The sequence below is a fragment of the Abramis brama genome (assembly GCF_963993115.1).
Source record: "Abramis brama genome assembly, chromosome: 24".
NCBI classification, from domain to species: Eukaryota; Metazoa; Chordata; class Actinopteri; order Cypriniformes; family Leuciscidae; genus Abramis; species Abramis brama.
This window is the reverse complement of record NC_139986.1, coordinates 6,749,711-6,769,709: the sequence shown is the minus strand read 5'-3', so window position 1 is coordinate 6,769,709 and position 19,999 is coordinate 6,749,711. Positions and strand designations below refer to the sequence as shown.

Below are 19,999 nucleotides of genomic sequence, written 5' to 3'. Positions count from 1 at the left end.
ACTCTCTACGAGAGCTCGTTTACCGGCTGGAATTTCTTCCTCTAGTAACATCTGCAGCTCTGCCATCTTACATGTCTCCGCAGAGCTTCCTACTCCTCGTCTCTGGGATTTGATTGAGAGCTCAAGCTCAGCCCTGGTGAAGTCGGAGTCGTTCTTTTGAGTCGAATCTCGATTGAATCGGTTCGCAAAAAAGGACTCGACGATTCGAATGCATACAGTTCACATGTCGGACTGAATCAGTAAGAATCTGAATCTCGAGTCAACGATTCACTAATCCATTGAACCGAGTCATGCGCGACTCGTAATGAGCTTTGGAGTGAACCGATTAGCAGGCAGGAATATTACAAAACACACTGGAAATATGTTGACGACTTGATTAAATGACAGATTTATCAACACGCATACGAAAATGAGTTGGTTATAACTTGCACAAAAACATGAGAAATGGTGATTGTATAGCCTAATTTAATCCGCATTAGCCTACATTTAGGTTCATATGAGAGTTGTAGCAAATGGGATAAATTACAATATACAACCCTATAGCCTACCTATAACGTCATAGAGAAAGAAATACCAATAAACAGAAACATGTGCCAACATGGTTTAATAATGAGCATTTGAAATGTAATGCCAGGATCCCAGGGACACGTGGTGACGTAACTACGTATTGACGCAAAAGAATCAGTGATTTTATTATTTATTTAAACGGTTCTTTGCAAAAGATCTGTTCAAAAGAGCCGATTCTGTGAAATGAGTCTGATTCCCCCTGGCCTCGCTTTCGTCACACAGCGTCACCTATCAACACAGCTGATACAGCGTTGCTGAGCGAATGGAACGTTGGGATTTGTAGTTTTACACTTCATTTAGTAACGAGGGACGGAACGCTTTGATGTGTTTCATTAAGTGATACAGTGTTACCTTCGCATAGAATTATTAAGCGTATGTATTTCTTTAGAAATATGGGTCAAAATATTGCTAGGCAGTTTCAAAGTTCGTAGCTAGGTATGGTTTTTATGTCATTAACCCCCTTGGGTAAGCTTACTTCGATGGACTACATTACCCAGAATGTTACGCGTGTAGGTTAAGAACTACGGTATTTGTAGGATTTAAATACCGTTGCTGCAAAACCCTCGGCAGTTTCGTTCTCTAAAGAAACTACAATTCCCAGTAAACACACAAGGCTTTCGTATGTTGACTGTCCGGAACGTATTCATGAGGTCGTAGTCTCACCAGCACAGCAGGTAGAGCAGCAAATGGTAAAGTATCAAATGCTAGTGCTTCGTCGCTTCGATAATTTCTAATGCAGGTTGATCTAAAAATATCACATTAAATAGTATTCGGTGCACTTTCAGTCATGTCTTGCTTGTCCTTCAGGATTTGTCGAGACATACGTTAATGGGTTGTTTTTGGCTTTGTTTACTTCTTTTGGAATGATAAATAGTCGTATGAACTTGTAATGAGCAGCTTAGATTTACTGTGACAGAAAAATGCGTTTCATAAATAGGGTAATATGTAATGTAACTTTGCCTGTAGGTTTGATCCAGATCTTGCTGTAGCGGTTAGATGGTCATGATGGAGGGTGACAACAAGCCAGTCTACGAGCAGAGGTTCAACGCTGCTGTCAAAGTGATCCAAAGTTTACCTTCAAACGGTGAGTAGATCTGACCTCATTCAGATAGTGTATTGTGTGTTATTGCAGCAGTGCACGCGACCCCTCACCTACTTTCATTTGATCGCCGCAGTTTCATAATCAAATTAGAAATTATTTCGGGCTTCTATGGTCAACGCGATTAGCCTACATTCAGCTGGGTTTAGACGTGAAACAGCTCATGTGCCTCTATCCCTGATCACAGTCAACGTGTGCTGATTGGTGATGTGTTACCTTATGACAACATGCTAAAGACATGCTTATGGTATTTCTATGTAGATGGATAGTTCACCCAAAAATTTAAATTATGTCTTCATTTACCTCAAACCAATATGCTGTTTGTTTATGTATTTATTTTGTGAAATACAAGATACAAATTATTTAAATGGGTGGTTGATTATGATTTCACTTTTCTAACTTTAGTTAGTGTGTAATGTTGCGGTTTGAGCATTAACAACATCTGCAAAGTTACAACGCTCAAAGTTCAAAGCAAAGGGAGATATTTTATTTTAAAGGGGTGGTATAATGCCCCTTTTTACAAGATGTAAAATACATTTCTGATGTCCCCAGAGAGTGTATGTGAAGTTTTAGCTCAAAATACCCCACAGATATTTTTATATAGAATGTTAAAATTGTCACTTTTTGTGGTGAGCAAAAACGCACAGTTTTTGTGTCTGTCCCTTTAAATGCAAATGAGCTGCTGGTTCCAGCACAGGGGGCGGAGCTTCAAGAGCTCATGTCCTTTTACCTCACACAGACATGCACTGAAAATTTCAAAAACGTTTAGCCTTTTATGTTCAAACCGGAGTCAGAAAGATGGAGAGAATCAAGAAGAAGTGACAACATGTAGACAACATTTCTGAATGGTTAGTTGATGAATTTATGTAGCTTATGTGGTGTTATCTTCTAGTCATTGATTAGCATATTCTGTCTTGATAATCTAGAAATCGTGTTCCGGGGGCGGGGTTTATGTTAATTTTAGGGTTGGTGATGTCAGTAACACGGGAGGAAGCTCGTGTAGTCCCTATCAGCCGTTTGTTGTAGTTGTAGCCTGAACACGATTTATAGATTATCAAGACAGAATATGCTAATCAATGACTAGAAGATAACTACACATCAGCTTCATAAACCATTCAGAAATGTCCTGTTGCATTCTACATGTTGTCACTTCTTCTTGAGTCTCTCCATCATTGTCTGACTGCGGTTTGAACATAAAAGGCTAAAATCTTTGACATTGTCAGTGCATGTCTGTGTGTGAGGTAAAATTACACAAGCTGTTGTAGCTCCGCCCTCTGTGCCGGGAGCAGCAGCTCATTTGCATTTAAAGGGACAGACTAGAGCCCGACCGATATATCGGCGGGCCGATATTAGGCATTTTCCAAACTGTCGGTATCGGCATTTATAACGGCCGATAAATGAATATTTAAAAAATAAAATAAAAGCGGACGAAACACCCTGCAACCATGTTATGAGTGTTGGTGCTGCATAGTTTGTCCACCAGAGGGCACTCTACAAGGAAGACTGCTAACATCAATGAGCTAACAAGTAATGATTACTGTATTTATAACTATATCTGTAGTTCCAGTCCCTGCATTGTAAAACGTAAGTTAGGCACGCGAGGAGTGAATATTTAGACATGGAGAAAAAGTATCAAACATAGCCTGTGCATAAAAGTTAGCTTTTCTTTTACACGTGTGTGAAATCCAAGTGTGTGTTACTGTAGGGGTAATTAACACATGGTTACCGAGTCGATTGTTCCCTGGGATGCGTTTTCATGAAAATCGAATGTAAAGAGTTTTATCTCTAAAAACAGATGATCTTATAACGCTAGTATATGGGGCACAGAGTAAGTAAAAGTAAATCGCTAGTTAATGCCACGAACAAGGCTCAAAATAGCCTCACACTAACACGGTAGCATAATGAGGGTCCCTACATGCAAACCGAAGCATTGAGAACTTTGTAAGTGTACAGACAGTTTAATAAGAAGATACTTTATAAAGACCGTACATTACGCGTTTACAGCCATTCGTCATCTAGGAAAACAGTCTCGACTAATCGAGTCACGAACGCCGTGCTATTTTGAGCCTTGTTCGTGGCATTAACTAGCGATTTACTTTTACTTACTCTGTGCCCCATATACTAGCGTTATAAGCTAACGTTAATCTGTTTTTAGAGATAAAACTCTTTACATTCGATTTTCATGAAAACGCATCTCAGGGAACGATCGACTCGGTAACCATGTGTTAATTACCTCACATAATGTATTTAGTGCATCACTAAGTAGTAGATTTTAGAAGGCAGGCAGCAAATGATGATTGAAAATGGTTTGTTGTAGCTTGATGGAATAGATGGATAGAATTAGGAGTGACCTTTGTCTTGTTTAATAATAATACAAATGATGATGATAATAATAATAATATCATCATCATTGATTTTTTTTTAATTATTACTGTCAATATTAATAATAATAGTAGATTTTTTTTGTTCAAAGGACTTTAAGTTTCATATCTTAAGTTTGTATTTTTAATATACATTATATTTATCAGAACTTTAATATATTCTGTTCTGTTGTGACAATAAAGTTAATTTAAAAAAATTTGTTTTTATTTTTAAACTGCATTATATTATTTTAGTAAGGCTGAGGACTCTTAAATAACTACAAATAACTAATGTTAGGGAAAATCTGTTCATGTTTTGTTACACGTTTCTGGATTTAAAAAATATATACATATCGGCCGATATATCGGAATATCGGATTTTTAAATCACCAAATATTTGTATCGGTATCGGCCTTAAAAATCCTTTATCGGTCGGGCTCTAGGACAGACACAAAACGGTGCGTTTTTGCTCACCCTCAAAAAGTGACAACTTTAACATGCTATATAAAAATATAATATGTCCTCTGGGGACATCAGAGACTTATTTTACATCTTGTGAAAAGGGCATTATACCACCCCTTTAAGAACCGATAGTGCCTTCTTTAACGACATGAGGATGCGTAAATGATGGCATTTTTTCTTTTTATGTGAATTCACATAATTTGGAATGAATTCATGGTTCAGAATGGATCATATTTATACATTATATATATGCAGTAGTCAACATTTGAAGTGGATCAAAAAATGTTTGTCAAAGTTGCCCTAAGACAAGAATGAGTGTTGTTCAAAATTCATGTGTAACTTTGATGAAGGGTTTTGATCCACTTCAAATGTTGACAACCATATATATATATATATATATATATATAAATGCATGTTTTTTTTAATATACAATACATACTATTTTATACATTATAAAATAATATCAACTTTACTATAATATATAGGCATATATATATATATATATATATATATATATATATATATATATATATATATATATATTATTTATATAAAAAAATTATTCTTGATTTTTTTTGACAAATCTCTAATATTGTAGTATTTTTTGTTTTTCAAACAGGTTCTTTTCAGCCTTCCAATGACATGATGCTGAAATTTTATAGCTACTACAAGCAAGCAACACAAGGCCCCTGCAGCATCCCCCGTCCAGGATTCTGGGACCCCGTTGGCAAAGCCAAATGGTATTGAACCTGCTGAATGTCCATATTTGTACATTTATAAAGAAATGTTTATTTATAAATGTTAATAGTTTTTTAAAGGTTTTTTTTTTATTTAATCACTGTTAAATATACCTTATTTTGTCCTTTTACAAAGTCTTGATTTCGAAAGACTTGACTTTTTTTCACATATTTGACATTTTTGCAGTTCCACTTGGTGCAACTATTGATGCTAAAACATATTTCACCTTTAAATTCACATTTTTTCACTTCTACAATGATCTGCTAAGTGTCTTCTTTAAAAAGAGTCTGTGCTCCAAAGTATTCAAGATTTACAACAACTAAAGTTAGAGATGTCATTTTGGTGTCTATGCCAGATTGCCAGTATGAGTCTACATGATTTAGACCAGTGTCAGTGACCTACTGAAACTGAACTGTTAATCCGCTTAAAGTTCAGTGAAATAACAGATCAGTATCAGTAACATCTGTAACAATCAGTAACATTCCTATTATTAGTAACTTTTTGAAGCCGCTCTGAAAGTTCCGCATTTGTACTTCTGTAAAACGTATTTTAAAATCGTTGTTGAAAATCTTTAATGTAACCGACAGAGAGTCAGATGGTTCACTGAGGAATTCAGTTTTTCCCACACATACCATTTTATGATGTTTCATGCTGTTTTTCTTCCTCCATCTTTTATACATTCGTCCTGAGAGTTGCTTTAAAATGTGCAAACTCCTGATATGGTTGTGCTTGAGATGACAACATCAGTGTTGACATGGAGCTTATCAGTGAAGTGACCCTTCATGGTGCTTGTGTTTAGGGATGCGTGGAATTCTCTTGGAGAAATGCCAAAAGAGGAGGCGATGGCGGCCTATGTGGATGACTTGAAACTGGTATTATGTTTTGGACTCTTTAGCAGTGTTTGAGAATGTAGTATGTAACGTAATTGTCCTCGTTTCAGCTTTGTTGTAACTTGTTATTATATGTGCTGAACAGATTCTGGAAAGTATGCCTGTGACAAATGAGGTAGAGGAGCTTCTGCAGATCATTGGACCGTTCTACGAGCTCGTTGATGAAAAGAGGAGGATATCGCAAGTGTCAGATTTGAGCTCAGGTAAACTGACCAATAGTGCCCTCTCACACAAATTGTATTTTGGCCAAAAATCAAAAGAAAAAATGCTATTTTTTTTAACCTTTAAGATTTCTGTTATAAATATATATATATTTTTATTGGTAAGAACAATAATAATCATTTTATAATTTAAGCACTAAAAAAAACATGTTATCAATTCCAGACATTTTCAGCATTTAATTAGTTGTATTACGGAAATTAGACTTTTAAAATTAGACTTTTAAAATGTGCCATGTCATGTAAATAATGCCAAAATGCCCCCCCCCCAAAAAGCCTAAAAAAATTAGGCTTAATATCCTTAATGTAAAATATACTTTTTTACTTTTTACCCTTCAAATTTGGGGTGAAATATGACTGTACTTTTCTTTGAAGGAAACATCCTCAAAATGTTCTCTTATTCATCAAACTTGTTATAAATCAAAAGTGCTGAACATGTAGCTGGAGCATTAATTCAAATTAAACATGAATCAAATCATAAAAATACTCAAATGGGGAATCATCAAATATCAAATTAAGTAATTTTTCACAGCAGTTGTTATATTCATTTTTGTAAAAATGTCAGTTACATCTGGAAAGCCTGAAGTTTTATAATAATTATATTGTAATAGGAACAAACATCATTAGAAAATAATGCATATGACTATATATATATATATTAATTAATTCTTATATTCTATATTTGCATACACTAATACACATACATTCAATAGGATTTTAATAATGCTTTTATTCAGTATGGACACATTAAATTGACAGAGAGAATTGACATTAAAAGTGACAGCTAAATCTTTTAAATTGTTATAAAAAATAAATTATTATAAAAATGTTAAAAAAATATATTAAGCAACAACTCTTTTCAACATTGAAAATAATAAGAAATGTTTTGTGAGCAGCAAATCATCATATTAGAATGATTTCTGAAGGATCATTTGACACTGAAGACTGGAGTAATGATGCTGAAAAAATCAGCTTTGCCAGCACTGGAATAAATTACATTTTAATTATATTAATTTAGAAAACAATTATTTTAAATTGTAATAATGTTTCAAAATATTGCTATTTTTACTGTATTTTTGATCAAATAAACGGAGCCTTGCTGAGCATAACAGACTTCTTTAAAAAATATAAAAAAAAAACCAACCCTAAACGTAGGAACGGTAGTATTTATGTAAACAATTATAACATCTTGTTTACATTAATTAACTAATCACGCTTTGTTTCATGCTCAGCCCGCTTGGAAAGATTTGCTAGGAAACTTGAAGGCAAGTGGATATCCGTGTGTTCTCCCAGTGGCCTGTGCCCTTAGTTAATAGTGCCATAGTCCTGGTGTTTCCTTTGACACCTCAGTTGTTCCCTCGCTGCTATTATTAGTGTAGATTGCTGGCTTCTGTACAGGGTTGTAGACAGTCCTGATAGAACAGACCTTTTAGAAAGTGTGCAGAACATATCCTCAAAGCATCATCTTGCATATGTATTGTTGTTCTAACCAGGCTTTGGGAGCCTGCTAACGTCACCACCCAAAAGTGTCACGAAAAGCATCATCAGGACGATGGAGATGAACGGCAGCCTGGACAGTTACTCCGTCAAAACAGCAATAATGCCAAAGACTAAATTAATTGAGCTGGAAGATGGAGAAAATGATAATGAGGAGGAAGAAGAGGAGAAAGATGAAGAAGAGGAGGTTAAAGAGGTGAAAAAAGGTAAACATCATTATTACCATTGTTCATAACTTACTATACGGTCACATTTACCGCAGTCATTTTAATAGGAATCCACACAATCAGGAGTTTCCCAGTGCAGATTTCGCAAAGGGTTCATGTGGATTTGCCTCGTTAACCAACAGAAAGCTGCTTGGTTTAAAAGTGAGCTGTGCTTCATACATCACTAAACTATAATGACAATAAACAATATACCCTTTGTGCAATATAAATTTCGCATGAACATAACATACTATACAGGCCGTGCAGAATTATTAGGCATGTTGATTTTCTGATCATATTTTATTCCCAGGAACATTTTGCCAATTCCAAACCATATTAATCTTAATAACTACTATTAATTTTGTATTTAATCATTTTTAAGTGATATATAATTGTTCATGAAGGCTGGAAATGAAAAATGCCTTATTTTCAGGTGTGCAGAATTATTAGGCAAGTTTTCTTTTACAGATAAAATAAGCCAAAAAAGAGATTAAACAAAGACTGAAAAGTCAAAAAATATTAAATCCCCATGAGAAGAATGCAATACTAATGCAATACTAGAGATTACAGTTAAGGCATGACCATTGGACAGTGAAATGCTCATTGGGTCAGCAGGGTCAGACAAATACAGGTGGAGAAGAAAAGACACATGTTAACTGCAAAAGAATGAAGAATTAAGGTGAAGAATTAAGATTAATATGGTTTGGAATTGGCAAAATGTTCCTGGAAATAAAATATGATCAGAAAATCAACGTGCCTAATAATTCTGCACGCACTGTATACTTATTGAAGTAATGACACTAACTGGGTAATAAATAGGTACCCTGAACCTACCCCTAAACCTTAACTTAAGTCACTTTTACATTACTCAGTACTTTTGTGGGTAAGTATACTGAAGTACATTGAAATTGCACGTATTGTAAAATAAAGTGCAACCGAATTTTTTTTTAAAGTGCCCCTATTATGCTTTTTCTGAGATTACCTTTCATGTAGTGTGTAAGGTATTTATTTATTTATTTAACCAGGAAAGTCACTTAATAACGAATTCTTATTTAAAACCGCAGCCTGGCAGGAGAATAACAAGCAGAGATTTAAATATGTGTCTTTGTGTCTAAATATGTGGTTTTTGTAACATTTGGTGCAGCAAAGCTTAAAGCAGAACAGTCACAAACACTTTTCTTTTTGGGAATATTTAAAAGAAATATAAATTGACTATCTACTTGATGTTTTAACATGATGTTGCAGCATGTCTTGGATGTAGGTGGGTGAAAAAACAGAAATATAATATAGCTGTTTGTGAATGTAAAATGTCTTGCATAGTTTCAAAGATCAAACTGCAGATAAATTGAGTTATTATCTCCCAAAAGGAAGAACTGATCAAAACGAGTCGTCAGTAATTCCAGCCTCACTTCCTGCACGAACTTGCATACCTTTGCAAAAATGCACCTTGCATGCACTTCCAAATGATGAGGATGTGAATTAAAATAAATTTTCGCAATGATTGTCTTCAACCAACGTCTCATCTACAACATACGACAAACGAAATAAAAACGTATTAGTTAGAAAAGTCCTGCTCCAGTTGTGGATTAGGTTGATCAGATACTTCTTCCAATGTTTCTCTTTTGGCTTGAAACGATAAAACCTACGCCATCGTTACTGTTCGTATCACTGTGAATACAACAGACTGGGCCGTCTGACCAATCAGAACAGAGTAGGATCTCAGAAAGGTGGGGTTTAGAGAGACCGAATCCTTTATCGAACCGTTTCAGGCCCTGTTTACACCTGGTATTAGGATGTGGTTTGATCGATCGGATCACAAGTGGACGACGCTAAATAAATACAGGTGTAAACAGGGTCTAAAAAGTTTTAAGCTTGTCCACTCTCGACCACTTCCAGAGGTAGTTGAAAACATGTTAGTCCGGATTACTTCCGTAGTGTAAACGCTCATGTGGTCGAATGTGTTTGAACAGCCACAAAAGACCTCCTACTCTCCATCTACTGACCTAACGCATAAACATTATGACATGCGCACTAGCCAGACAGGATTTAAACTTTGTCTTCTGTAGACCCAAAGTTAGTTTGAAGACGGAAAACGTATCAAGCACAATGTTCTCTCACTATTCCTGATTTCTAACACACACTCACAGCGTTCGGCTGGTCTTGCGGCTGTCAGAGCAGAAACTAAAGCTGATTCTCTCTGCATGTTTTTCCGTCATCTCCGAACGTCTTCAAATGTATATTGCGTGAGCTTATTTTGTCCATTAGATCGAAAGATCTGACAAAGCCCATACATTTACCCACCCATAGACCCTCCCCTCGAAGAAATGTAGGACAGAAGTGTTTGAAAGTGGACAAAAGAGAGATTAAAACACTAGGTGTAAACGGGAACGTATCTCCCTCGTCTACTTGTGATCCGATCGGCCAAAACATATCTTAATACCAGGTGTAAACAGGGCTTCAGATACTATGAGAAAAGATGCTGCAATGTACTGTATATTATGAATTATTTTATTTTTTTAACCTTGGATGCATTTAAACCTATTGTAGGAGACCTCCAGAACAAAATTAAGAACCTTTAAAATACCATAATGGGGCACTTTAAAAGTTGAAAAGTCTTGAAGAGTCGTACGTTAAAGGAGGGACTTGAGTCAGAGACTATTTCTAAATGCTATTTTGTTGTGGGTCAGTTCATGACAACTTAGATGCCGTAGAAACCTAGCAGTGCCTTGGCACCCATATAGCAGTTTTGCGTTGGTAAGCAACTCTAAATTTCTTCATAATACATGCAATAATAATACATTTGCTTTTTTGACAACTTTTTTTAGCCTCACAACCGAAGAAAAGGGCTTCTACAGGGAGACTTAAAGGACCGGTATCTAACGGCAATGTCAGTCAACATAAAGTCCTTAACAATGGCACACACGGGTCTGATCTGAACAGGCAAGAGTCAGAAGAAGACTCTGAAAGCATTAACCATGCTGGAGACATCGTAGAGCTCAACAGACACATCAAAGGTGAGGAAAAGGACTTTGAAGGTAATCATTTACCTATATAACTAAGACTTTAAAAGTAAGATCTTGAACACACTATCAGTAGTTATCTGATCTTAAAGACTCAATGTCTTGTATATGAAACAGAAGATGTGTCCAGTTCTCACCATGTGGCCAGTGATTCGGACAGCGAGGTGTACTGCGACTCTGTCGACCAGTTTGGTGGAGAGGAAGTAAGCAGATTTCAGTTTACACTTTCATCATGTCCCAACCATAATTTACTTGATGCTGAGAATTTAAGATACATGCGCGGTCACATTATTGAAATTTTGGCAAAATGTTGTGGACAAAGGTTAGGCATTATCTATTGTCAATAGTGTAGCAATGTTTCAAACCAAGCAGTTTCTGTTGGCCAGAATACGTGTGTTGGGAAATCTTTCACCCTCAAGTGAAATTCCCAATCGCGCGGATTCCTATTGTAATGACTGTATTTCGCTTGTGCAAATTTGCCCAACCAAAGTAAATGTGACCACACCATAATTCTGCAGAGCACCTCTGCAATTGTTTGCCAGATTTCTAGCAAAATGTCAGCAATGCATGTGGTTCTGCTCCTGGACACCAGGGATCTGAGACACACATCAACCACTCACTGGACGTGGCCGAGGAGAGCCACAGCAGGCTGTCCTCCACAGACGAGGTCAGATCACAGGAGGAACTGCTGGGACAAGAGGAAGGTGCACAGCATGGAGGAGAAGATGGACAGAGCAGCGGAGGAGCTTCTCAGAGACAGGGACTTCCTGCGAATAGAAGTAACAGTTCTGTGGTCAGGAGGGGAAGAGGTAAAACCTAGCAGCCAAAAACAGTAGCGATCATATATAAGCTCTGTTTCAAAACCTTGCTAGCTTGCTTTTATTTTCTACTGAAGGCCCTGATATACTCACGCCGAAGTTCTTTTTCATTCTTTGCTTGAAATACCTACGTTATACTGTTACCAAACATCCCAATACCGGGAGCTGATGACTAAATTTACGACACTTTATGCATACACTAGAATACGTGTAAAAACTTAAGTATACTTCGCAGTAGTGGACAACGTACACGAATCAGGTACTTGAGTAAAAGTACAGATACTTTTTTAAAATATTACTCCAGGAAAAGTATGAAATACTCCTTTTCAATTTTACTTTTGTAAAATTACAAAAGTACTTGGATTTGAATAAACTTAAGATAAAAGTACTGATTAAAAGTAAAAAGTACTGATGGATGAATGTTTATTTTGTAATTTTATATACTTGTATACTTTCATATTAGTTTAGGAGGGAGGGAGGGGGTTTGTTGGGTCTGACATCATTATGAATTGTCAAGTAGCCAGCACTAGTCAGTATGTTAGTGGATGCAGAATACATATGTATTGATCTGCATGCAAGAAAATTCTCGTTTTAGTTTATTACCTAAACTTGTCATATACTATAAAACATTTGGAAGGAGATATAGCATAGTGTTTGAAAATGAGGAAAAACAAAATGCGTGTTGATCACATAGAGATAAATGCATAAAATTTTAAAAAGAACATTATGCAAACATACTAGATTTATAGAATTTGATCTGCTACGGCAGCGGTTTTATTATTTTACAGTTAAGTTTAGGGTTGTTTTTTTTGTTGTTGTTTTTTACGTAAAACCTACCCTGTTGAGATGGTGATATGGACATGTATTACAGCAGATTTTGTTCACAAACAACTGACCGTCGAGACCTAAATATGATTTTCGTTTATTGCACTTCAAGGATCTCCCGGTTCTTGGCTAATTTTCAGCCAGACTTGTGAATTCGGGTAACTGGAGACTCTGAATGGATTTTTAATAGGCTCATTGAAAAGAATCAGCTCGTTCACGAATCGGACACCGCTGTCGCGACTTGGAGCATGTGATGATTTCTTCAGTTCAAAGTAATGAGGAACAAGATGTTTTTTAGGTATTGGAGTAAAAAGTACAATATTATGGTTTAGAATGTAGTAAAGTAAAAGTTTTTTAACAGGTTGTTTTCGGTCGAAGTCCATAGTAATCGATTGTCGAGTTCACGCACGTGATCATAGGCAACTAAACCTATGAGCGTGAACTCGACAATCGATTACTATGGACTTCGACCGAAAACAGGATGTAAATACAGGTATAAGCACTGGCTGAAATAACATAATTTTTATTCATATCTTTCACATCTACTGCAGTCAGATTCACCGTGTTCACTCTGAAGGAATCACTCACATGGCTGGGCACTTGTAATGACACATCAAGGACGTTAAGAGGCTAAAAGCAGGTTTAAAACTTGCCCCATTGAAGTCAACAGGGTGCAAATTTTAAAAAGAGGATAACACGGTGTAGGCAACACCGATTTTTGTCGTTGTTCTCTGTATTGAAAGCACTCCAAATTTACAAAAAAATGAGCTCAAGGTTAAAATTGACCGGAGTTCTCCTTTAAGTACTGTAACAAAGAAAAAATACTTTGTTACTGTCCACCACTGGGCTTTAGGATGGTGCATTACAACAGCAAAATCAAAGAATGAACTGGTGTGATGTCATTTCAAACAAAATCAGGCAAAAACGTATCAGGGGTTTCGTTTCAGGAGTTCGAATCAGCTCTTCAAAGCAAACTTTCAAGAAAAGTTTTCTCCGGCTGTTAAATGCCTTCGAACTACCATTGGTCCGTGGCGATTACATAATAGGTAGATGTGGCCTTCTTTGACGTGGTAATCTTCGGTTTATTTCTTCTGTTCATTCGAGGTCAGAGGTCAAATGTCTGCAAGTGAAAACATGAACGCACGGGAGAGCCACTTTATAGTAGAAAAGGTTAAAATTCTAATTGAAAGAGACACTGACACTCTTTTTTCATGTTTAATACTTTATAGCTACTAGCTTTAAAGCAATCTATTGTATAACGTGCTATATAAATAAACTTGATTCGGTTAAAATAGTATTAAGCTTTTCCTGACAAAAAAGACCTCTGCATTGAGTGTACATGTGATGCCTTAAAATGCTTCCTAGGTAGGCAGTTCACTAGGTTTTGGAACAGAGCTGAAGTCCTCAAGTAAACCCTGTTTCTTTATTCTGTTAATGATCTACAGAATGTTGTTTGTCTCGTGTGTATCAGGGTCCAGGTCTCCTGCCTCTGGCTCCGGGCCTGCAGGACCACAGCAGGGCAGTGGGGGAGATGGGGAGCGCTGGGGGACGGGTGGACCTGTGATGGAGAACCTCAACCAACAGATCATCTGTGCTCTGGCCAGACTGCAGGAAGACATGCAGAGCGTGTTAGAGAGACTGCACACGCTAGAAGCTCTGACAGCCGTACAGGTTACAAACCCTCACCTTTATCACATCAAGACAGAGAACACAGATTCAATATGAAATATAACATTTTTCATTTGTCATGTGCCACTTCTCAGGCCCGATCCTTAGCGCTGCCGTCAGACTACCTGTCACCACCTGTAAATAAAACTAAGAAGGTAGAGTCATTATAATAAACTGATTGATGGGATGTTTTTAAGAGTTTTAAGACTAAATAGGAGAGCATTCCTGTAGCTCAGACAGCTAGCAACACCGAGGTCATGGGTTCAGTTCTCGGTGAATGCTTGAACTGATAAAATGTCTGCCAAATGCAGAGTTGTAAATGTTATTTTGTACCCTGGTCATAGAAAAGGCCAGTTACTTCTCATGTCCCAGATCATTTTATGTGACTATGCCAGTGCCATAGAACGAGTGCTGACATAATATTTGCATTTTGTTATTATTATGATTTTTTTGCTGTTTACAGAAGCCATCCTGGTGGCCTTTTGATGTGTCTCCTGGAACTGTGGCCTTTGCCGTGATCTGGCCATTTGTGGTGCAGTGGCTCATCCGTCTGTATCTGCAGCGCAGGAGAAGGTACGCACTGTCATGTTAGCTATGTAACACAATACTATTCTTTTTATTTTTGCATTTGTACACTACTGTTCAAAAGTAAAAAAAAAGAAACAATAATTAAGACTTTTATTCAGCAAGCATGTATTAAATTGATTAAAAGTGTCAGTAAATACATTTATAATGTAACAAAAATATATATTTTTCAAATAAATGCCGTTTGAATCATCAAATCCTCAATCATTCAAAACACAGACAAAAACAGAGCAGAAACAAGTGATAAAAGCATTGCTTATGCATGTTGTATTTTTTTTGATTTTCTCAGCTTTTTGTTGAGCTTTTTTTTATGAAATGTACCCACATTCAAGTGTTGATAAAAAATAATGTATGCTAGAATAAAATAATTTTATTTAGAAGCTAGAATAAAAGTTTTTTTTGGTTTGTTTTTTTTAAGCAGAGGCTATTCTTTCTTTTGATATGTTCCATATTCAGATATATTGCAGCAGCAACTTAAAAAAAAAACGTTGGCAGGGAAAGAGGTAATAAGAATAGAAATAAATGTTTCCTGAGCAGCAAATCAGAATATTAGATTGATTTCTGAAGGATCATGTGACACTAAAGACTGGAGTAATGATGCTGAAAATTCAGGTTTGCATCACAGGAATACATTTTACAATATATTCACATAGCAATTATAATATAATTGCAATTATATTGCACGATATTATAATGTATGTTTGATAAAAAAAATATATGCAGCCTTTTTTCAAGAACATTTAAAAAATCTTGTTGACCCCAAACTTTTGCACGATAATGAATACTGTTAGCCTGGATGCCAGCCGAACTTAGCCCCGCCCACAACATTTGAGCTCGGGAAGTTCGGTCTGGACTTGATCCGTTGTGGTGCAACTATACTCGAACCAGCGCTGTTCGGACCAATCAAATTGTAGGGCGGGCTTTATACGATGATGGACAGATGATCAACAGTAACGTAATCATCTGCGTCACCAAAGAGCGCTTGCCTTGGGTTGCGATAAGATTTGTTTGCTGTCAAGTTCTAATCCTTAACGGAGAACTTGTTCGTATATGCATTCACCTTTACTATTTCTCTCAAAAATGATGATCGTGTTGGTAAGTACTCCGTGTATCCTTAATTTCTTTTACAACACTGGCAAAGATCGCTTACACTCATCTTCTTCTTCTACTTCTTCCAGCGTGCGTGCAGTTGAGTCAATTACTCGGTTGCTCTGATTGGCTGTAGGTCTATCCAATTGAGTGCAGAGACATTTTCCTTCCTGGTTTGATTGAAACACACCCCATAATCACAGCCCAATGGAGCAGTATCAGACTCACATTCTGACTATATCCGAGTATGACGACGCCAGGCTAGAATACTGTGCAAGTATAATTGCAAATTATAATAGATGCCACATTTTCAAAAACCTTTTTATAGTATTTTTAAAAAATCATAGCCAGTATACAGTGAACACTGCATAGTCTGAACATAGCTTAGGTAATTATTAACAGACATGATCATATTCGGATTAAATAAAATAAGACCAAGTTGGAAAAATTTGCATGTAGAAACAAATATGTTTAAAGTTGGCATGAAACAGAAGTTGCGATGGTCTTTTCTTCTCAAACAAGAACAAATGTAGGGCGGGACTTGATTTTGTCAATAAGAGGAGTGGATTGGATGGTTGTGGTTTGCTATTGGTGGATCTCATGTGAGTGACAGGTTGCCCCGCCCTCACTCCAGTAAACATCATCAGAGAAGAGATGAGATGTAAGAGGGAGGGGAAGATTACAAGGGCAGATGAATAAAAAAAAAATGATGTGCAGTTATAATAATAATCCATTTTGATTTCATGGTGACTTTAAGATCGTTTCATCTTGTTGCAGAAGAATCAACTGAAAGGAATGGACTGATGGTTGGATCCAGAGGAGAGGCGTGTTGCGTTTAGGAGGAGGAGGGCGTTTCTCTGCCTGTCCCGTGATCTCTAACTCCTGCTTTTGCACTATGATGATGACGAATCTTGAGAATCAGCGAACGGAAAGACTGAGTGAATGTACAGCATTGCAGCTTATCATTTTTTTTTTCCGATAAGCTGCAATGTAAAATTTACAAAGTGAGAAATCCCTGATTAGGGTAATTAAACGTAGAATTACTATCTTTCGTAGTAGTTATGAAAACCCAGTTAATAGACATGCATTAAGATAACTTTAATGTCACTTATATATCATTCAGTGTTCTGTGCTCATAGCTGCTAACTGTCAGTAATACTGTAGCAAAGATTAAGATGCACTGATGATTTCTCTGATTCTCAGCCCACATCAAGGGCTTCGGACCGCAAATTTGTTAGAGGTACTAAGTGTAACATTTTTACTTTATATGTTAATATCTAGTCTTGACTTTTACTCAAGTGATCTGTGGTGCTTATCAAAGCCATAATGAGAAAAATCATGCGTATTTAAGTGACCCTTTGCTTTGCAAATGTATGGAAAGGGTCAAAAGGCAATATAGAGATTTATGTTCTTCATCCGCTCAATATCCCATGATTCCTGAAAGATCTGGCCTATCAGACACCCTTAAAAGTGTGTAGACGCTGAACCACACTTAATAAAACAAAAATCGGCATGTCACTGCATTTGATACAGAATATTAAAGCAAGTGTCAAAGAACAAAAAACAATAAAAAAATGAATGGTTAAATAAATTTGTAAGTAATAATCAGCAAAAAAAAGTCTAGATTTCAAATAATAAAACAATAATAATATAAGCATAATTTGTTTGAAGATGCAGTGACATTCAGACGGATGTTAGTGTGATTCAAGTGTGCAAATACTTTTTGGGTCCACTGTATTGTGTTGATGCAGACACATTTACACACACATTTACTAATGTTAATTTGTGGCTGTGGTGAATTATTTGAATGTTACTACAAGGTCTGTGTGCATGAGAAATCCTAAACCTTTGTCAATGTTTGCAGGGTTGAGATTGAAACCTATCCAGTTGAAATGTAAAGCACTTTGGATGAATGTGAAGACAGTGACTAAAACTAATATAAGGCTGAAATCTAATGAATCATTTACATAGGCTGTTTTTTTTTATTTAACTGAGACATACAAGTGTTTTGTTTCATTGTAGTTTGTGTAAATGAGTCAATAATTCCTTTAATAATTGTATATTAGAAATGTGCAAAAATATATACACAAAGTTCTATTTTAATTGTACTATACTGTAATGTAGCATTTGCATATATAATTCATGTCTGTACTACTTTGAATCATCTGTAGAGCAGGAGGTTCTTGATTTGATGCTTTTGTTCTGATGAAACATTATGTTCCTATTAAAACAGAAGACATATGATGAGCGCATGTTTCACCACTTACAATACATGTCATTCAATATGTTAGACTTAAGCGTTATTAAAAGCTTTAGAAAAACTGAATGGTTTTTATTTCCTTCTTGCACTGTATTTAATGTTATATTTGCTCTTGCATTATCAGATGTGTGTATTTATTTTTTATTTGTTGTATTTTAAATCTTTTTAAGTTGTATCTTAAAAAAAAAAAAAAAAAAATGCCTTGGAATGTACCTTGTAATACACACCAAACTTGGTAGAATGGTTGTGAATTCTTCACAAAACATCTGCATTGATGACACAAAAATAAGTCAATTTTACAAAAAGAATCACATGATTTTCCATTTCAGTCTAGAAAGTTTTTCAACTATTTATATAGTAATTTTATTCAGAGTCCCAAACATGACATACAAAAGAATTTATACATTTATGACCACGTTGTACAAGTTTGTTATTGTTTTAATTTAGTTAACCCTCTGGTGTTGTTTAGTCATGTTTGAAAACTAAGTTTTTGTTTTTTTACTTCAGCGGAATGGTACAAAACTTGGTAAAGGTTTTGAGACTTGATATGTGAAAAAAAAGAAAAGAAATCATGGACATGATTCGATGAGGTTAAATGGTCCTGAAAAAATACACTTGTACTTTGGCATTAGAAACGAATGGTAAGCAAAATTCGTTTAGTGGAAAGGTTTGGTACTGCGCCCAAACAAAATATTACCGAAAGCTAATGTTTTTGTAGAACCTCAAATTTGGAACTTTATTTAGATTCATGGCTTTGATTTATTTCACATCAAATTTAAAGTCTTTTTATGCATTTTTCATAATAAACAAACTTCTATAACTTGTTTTAGATTTTTTTTTTTTTTTTTTATTTTTTTTTTCACTTTTACAATAATCTGCCAAGTGTCTTCTTTAAAAAGAGACCAAACTTAAATATTTTGTCCAAAGTATTCAAGATTTATGGCAGATTAAGATAGAAATAAAAAATTTCAGGTAGATACTCAAAACAGTTAATAAAGGTGATTATCAGGTAATAAATGGACCATAACTATTCCATAAATATAATTCAGTACCATAAAATCCCCTAAAAACACAAAATATTAAATAAGAAAACATTATCAAACTAAAACATAGTACATTTATTTTAATGAAATAATAAAAAAGGTTAGCATTTTTGAAACCTGAACAACAACACGTTGTGTATATACACTTCAGTCGGGTTGAGGTCTGGACATTGACTGGGCCGGTAGATTTGCTGGTGTGCTTGGGATTATTGTCCTGTTGCATGACATGGTCGACTCAGTGATGGCAAGGTGCCCGGGTCCTGTGACTGCAAAACAAGCCAAAAATCATCAACCCTCCACCAGTGTGATGGACAGTTGCTATAGGGTATTTGTGCTGATATGCTGTGTTTAGTTTTCGCCTAACTTGGTGCTGTGCATTATGGCCAAACATTTCCACTTTGCTCTCGTCTGTCCAAAGGACATTGTTCCAGAAGTCTTGAGGTTTGTTCAGATGCAACTTTCCAAACCTAAGCCGTGCTGCCATGTTCTTTTTAGAGAGAAGAGGCTTCCTCCTGGCAACACCTTCGAAACATGCCATACTTCTCCAGTCTTTTTCTGATTGTACTGCCATGAACTTTAACATTTCACATGTTAACTGAGGCCTGTAGAATCTAAGGTGTAGTTCTTGGGTGTTTTGCGATGTCTGACCTTGGG

The 19,999-nt window shown here is 36.0% G+C and overlaps 2 protein-coding genes across 17 annotated transcripts in view; one reads left to right on the top strand and one right to left on the bottom strand.

Moving 5' to 3' along the window:
- Nucleotides 1–261, bottom strand: part of abi1a (abl-interactor 1a) — a 57,637-nt gene extending 57,376 nt beyond the window's left edge. For 2 of the 10 annotated variants that reach the window (XM_084103069.1, XM_084103064.1), the window contains exon 1: nucleotides 1–261. This exon is cut by the window's left edge and continues 51 nt beyond it. In XM_084103069.1, coding sequence (XP_083959195.1) covers nucleotides 1–66 — 66 coding nt within the window. In that variant the 5' untranslated portion in view covers nucleotides 67–261. The other 8 variants (XM_084103067.1, XM_084103071.1, XM_084103068.1 and 5 more) reach the window with 5 other exon arrangements.
- Nucleotides 262–1,072: 811 nt separating this feature from the next.
- Nucleotides 1,073–18,368, top strand: acbd5a (acyl-CoA binding domain containing 5a). 7 transcript variants are annotated; one of them, XM_084103057.1, is made up of 14 exons: nucleotides 1,073–1,241; nucleotides 1,534–1,651; nucleotides 5,108–5,228; nucleotides 6,026–6,098; nucleotides 6,202–6,319; nucleotides 7,567–7,599; nucleotides 7,828–8,037; nucleotides 10,863–11,051; nucleotides 11,175–11,260; nucleotides 11,650–11,866; nucleotides 14,172–14,371; nucleotides 14,464–14,523; nucleotides 14,832–14,941; nucleotides 16,820–18,368. In XM_084103057.1, exons 2-14 carry the CDS (start codon nucleotides 1,564–1,566, stop codon nucleotides 16,830–16,832), a joined length of 1,518 nt encoding a protein of 505 aa, XP_083959183.1. In that variant the 5' UTR covers nucleotides 1,073–1,241; nucleotides 1,534–1,563; the 3' UTR covers nucleotides 16,833–18,368. The 7 variants fall into 7 exon arrangements, with proteins under 7 accessions (XP_083959183.1, XP_083959182.1, XP_083959181.1 ...); XM_084103056.1 differs by having other exon boundaries at nucleotides 1,145–1,256; nucleotides 11,178–11,260; XM_084103055.1 differs by having other exon boundaries at nucleotides 1,145–1,256.
- The last annotated feature ends 1,631 nt before the right edge of the window (nucleotides 18,369–19,999 follow it).

What these genes read in the sequence shown, in the direction of transcription:
- acbd5a (XM_084103057.1), top strand. Translation starts at nt 1,564, where the DNA reads ATGGTCATGATGGAGGGTGACAACAAGCCAGTCTACGAGCAGAGGTTC. An exon ending in ACCAGTTTGGTGGAGAGGAA is followed by an intron (nt 11,261 to 11,649) that starts GTAAGCAGATTT and finishes CCTGGACACCAG; the next exon opens with GGATCTGAGACACACATCAA. An exon ending in CTGTAAATAAAACTAAGAAG is followed by an intron (nt 14,524 to 14,831) that starts GTAGAGTCATTA and finishes TGCTGTTTACAG; the next exon opens with AAGCCATCCTGGTGGCCTTT.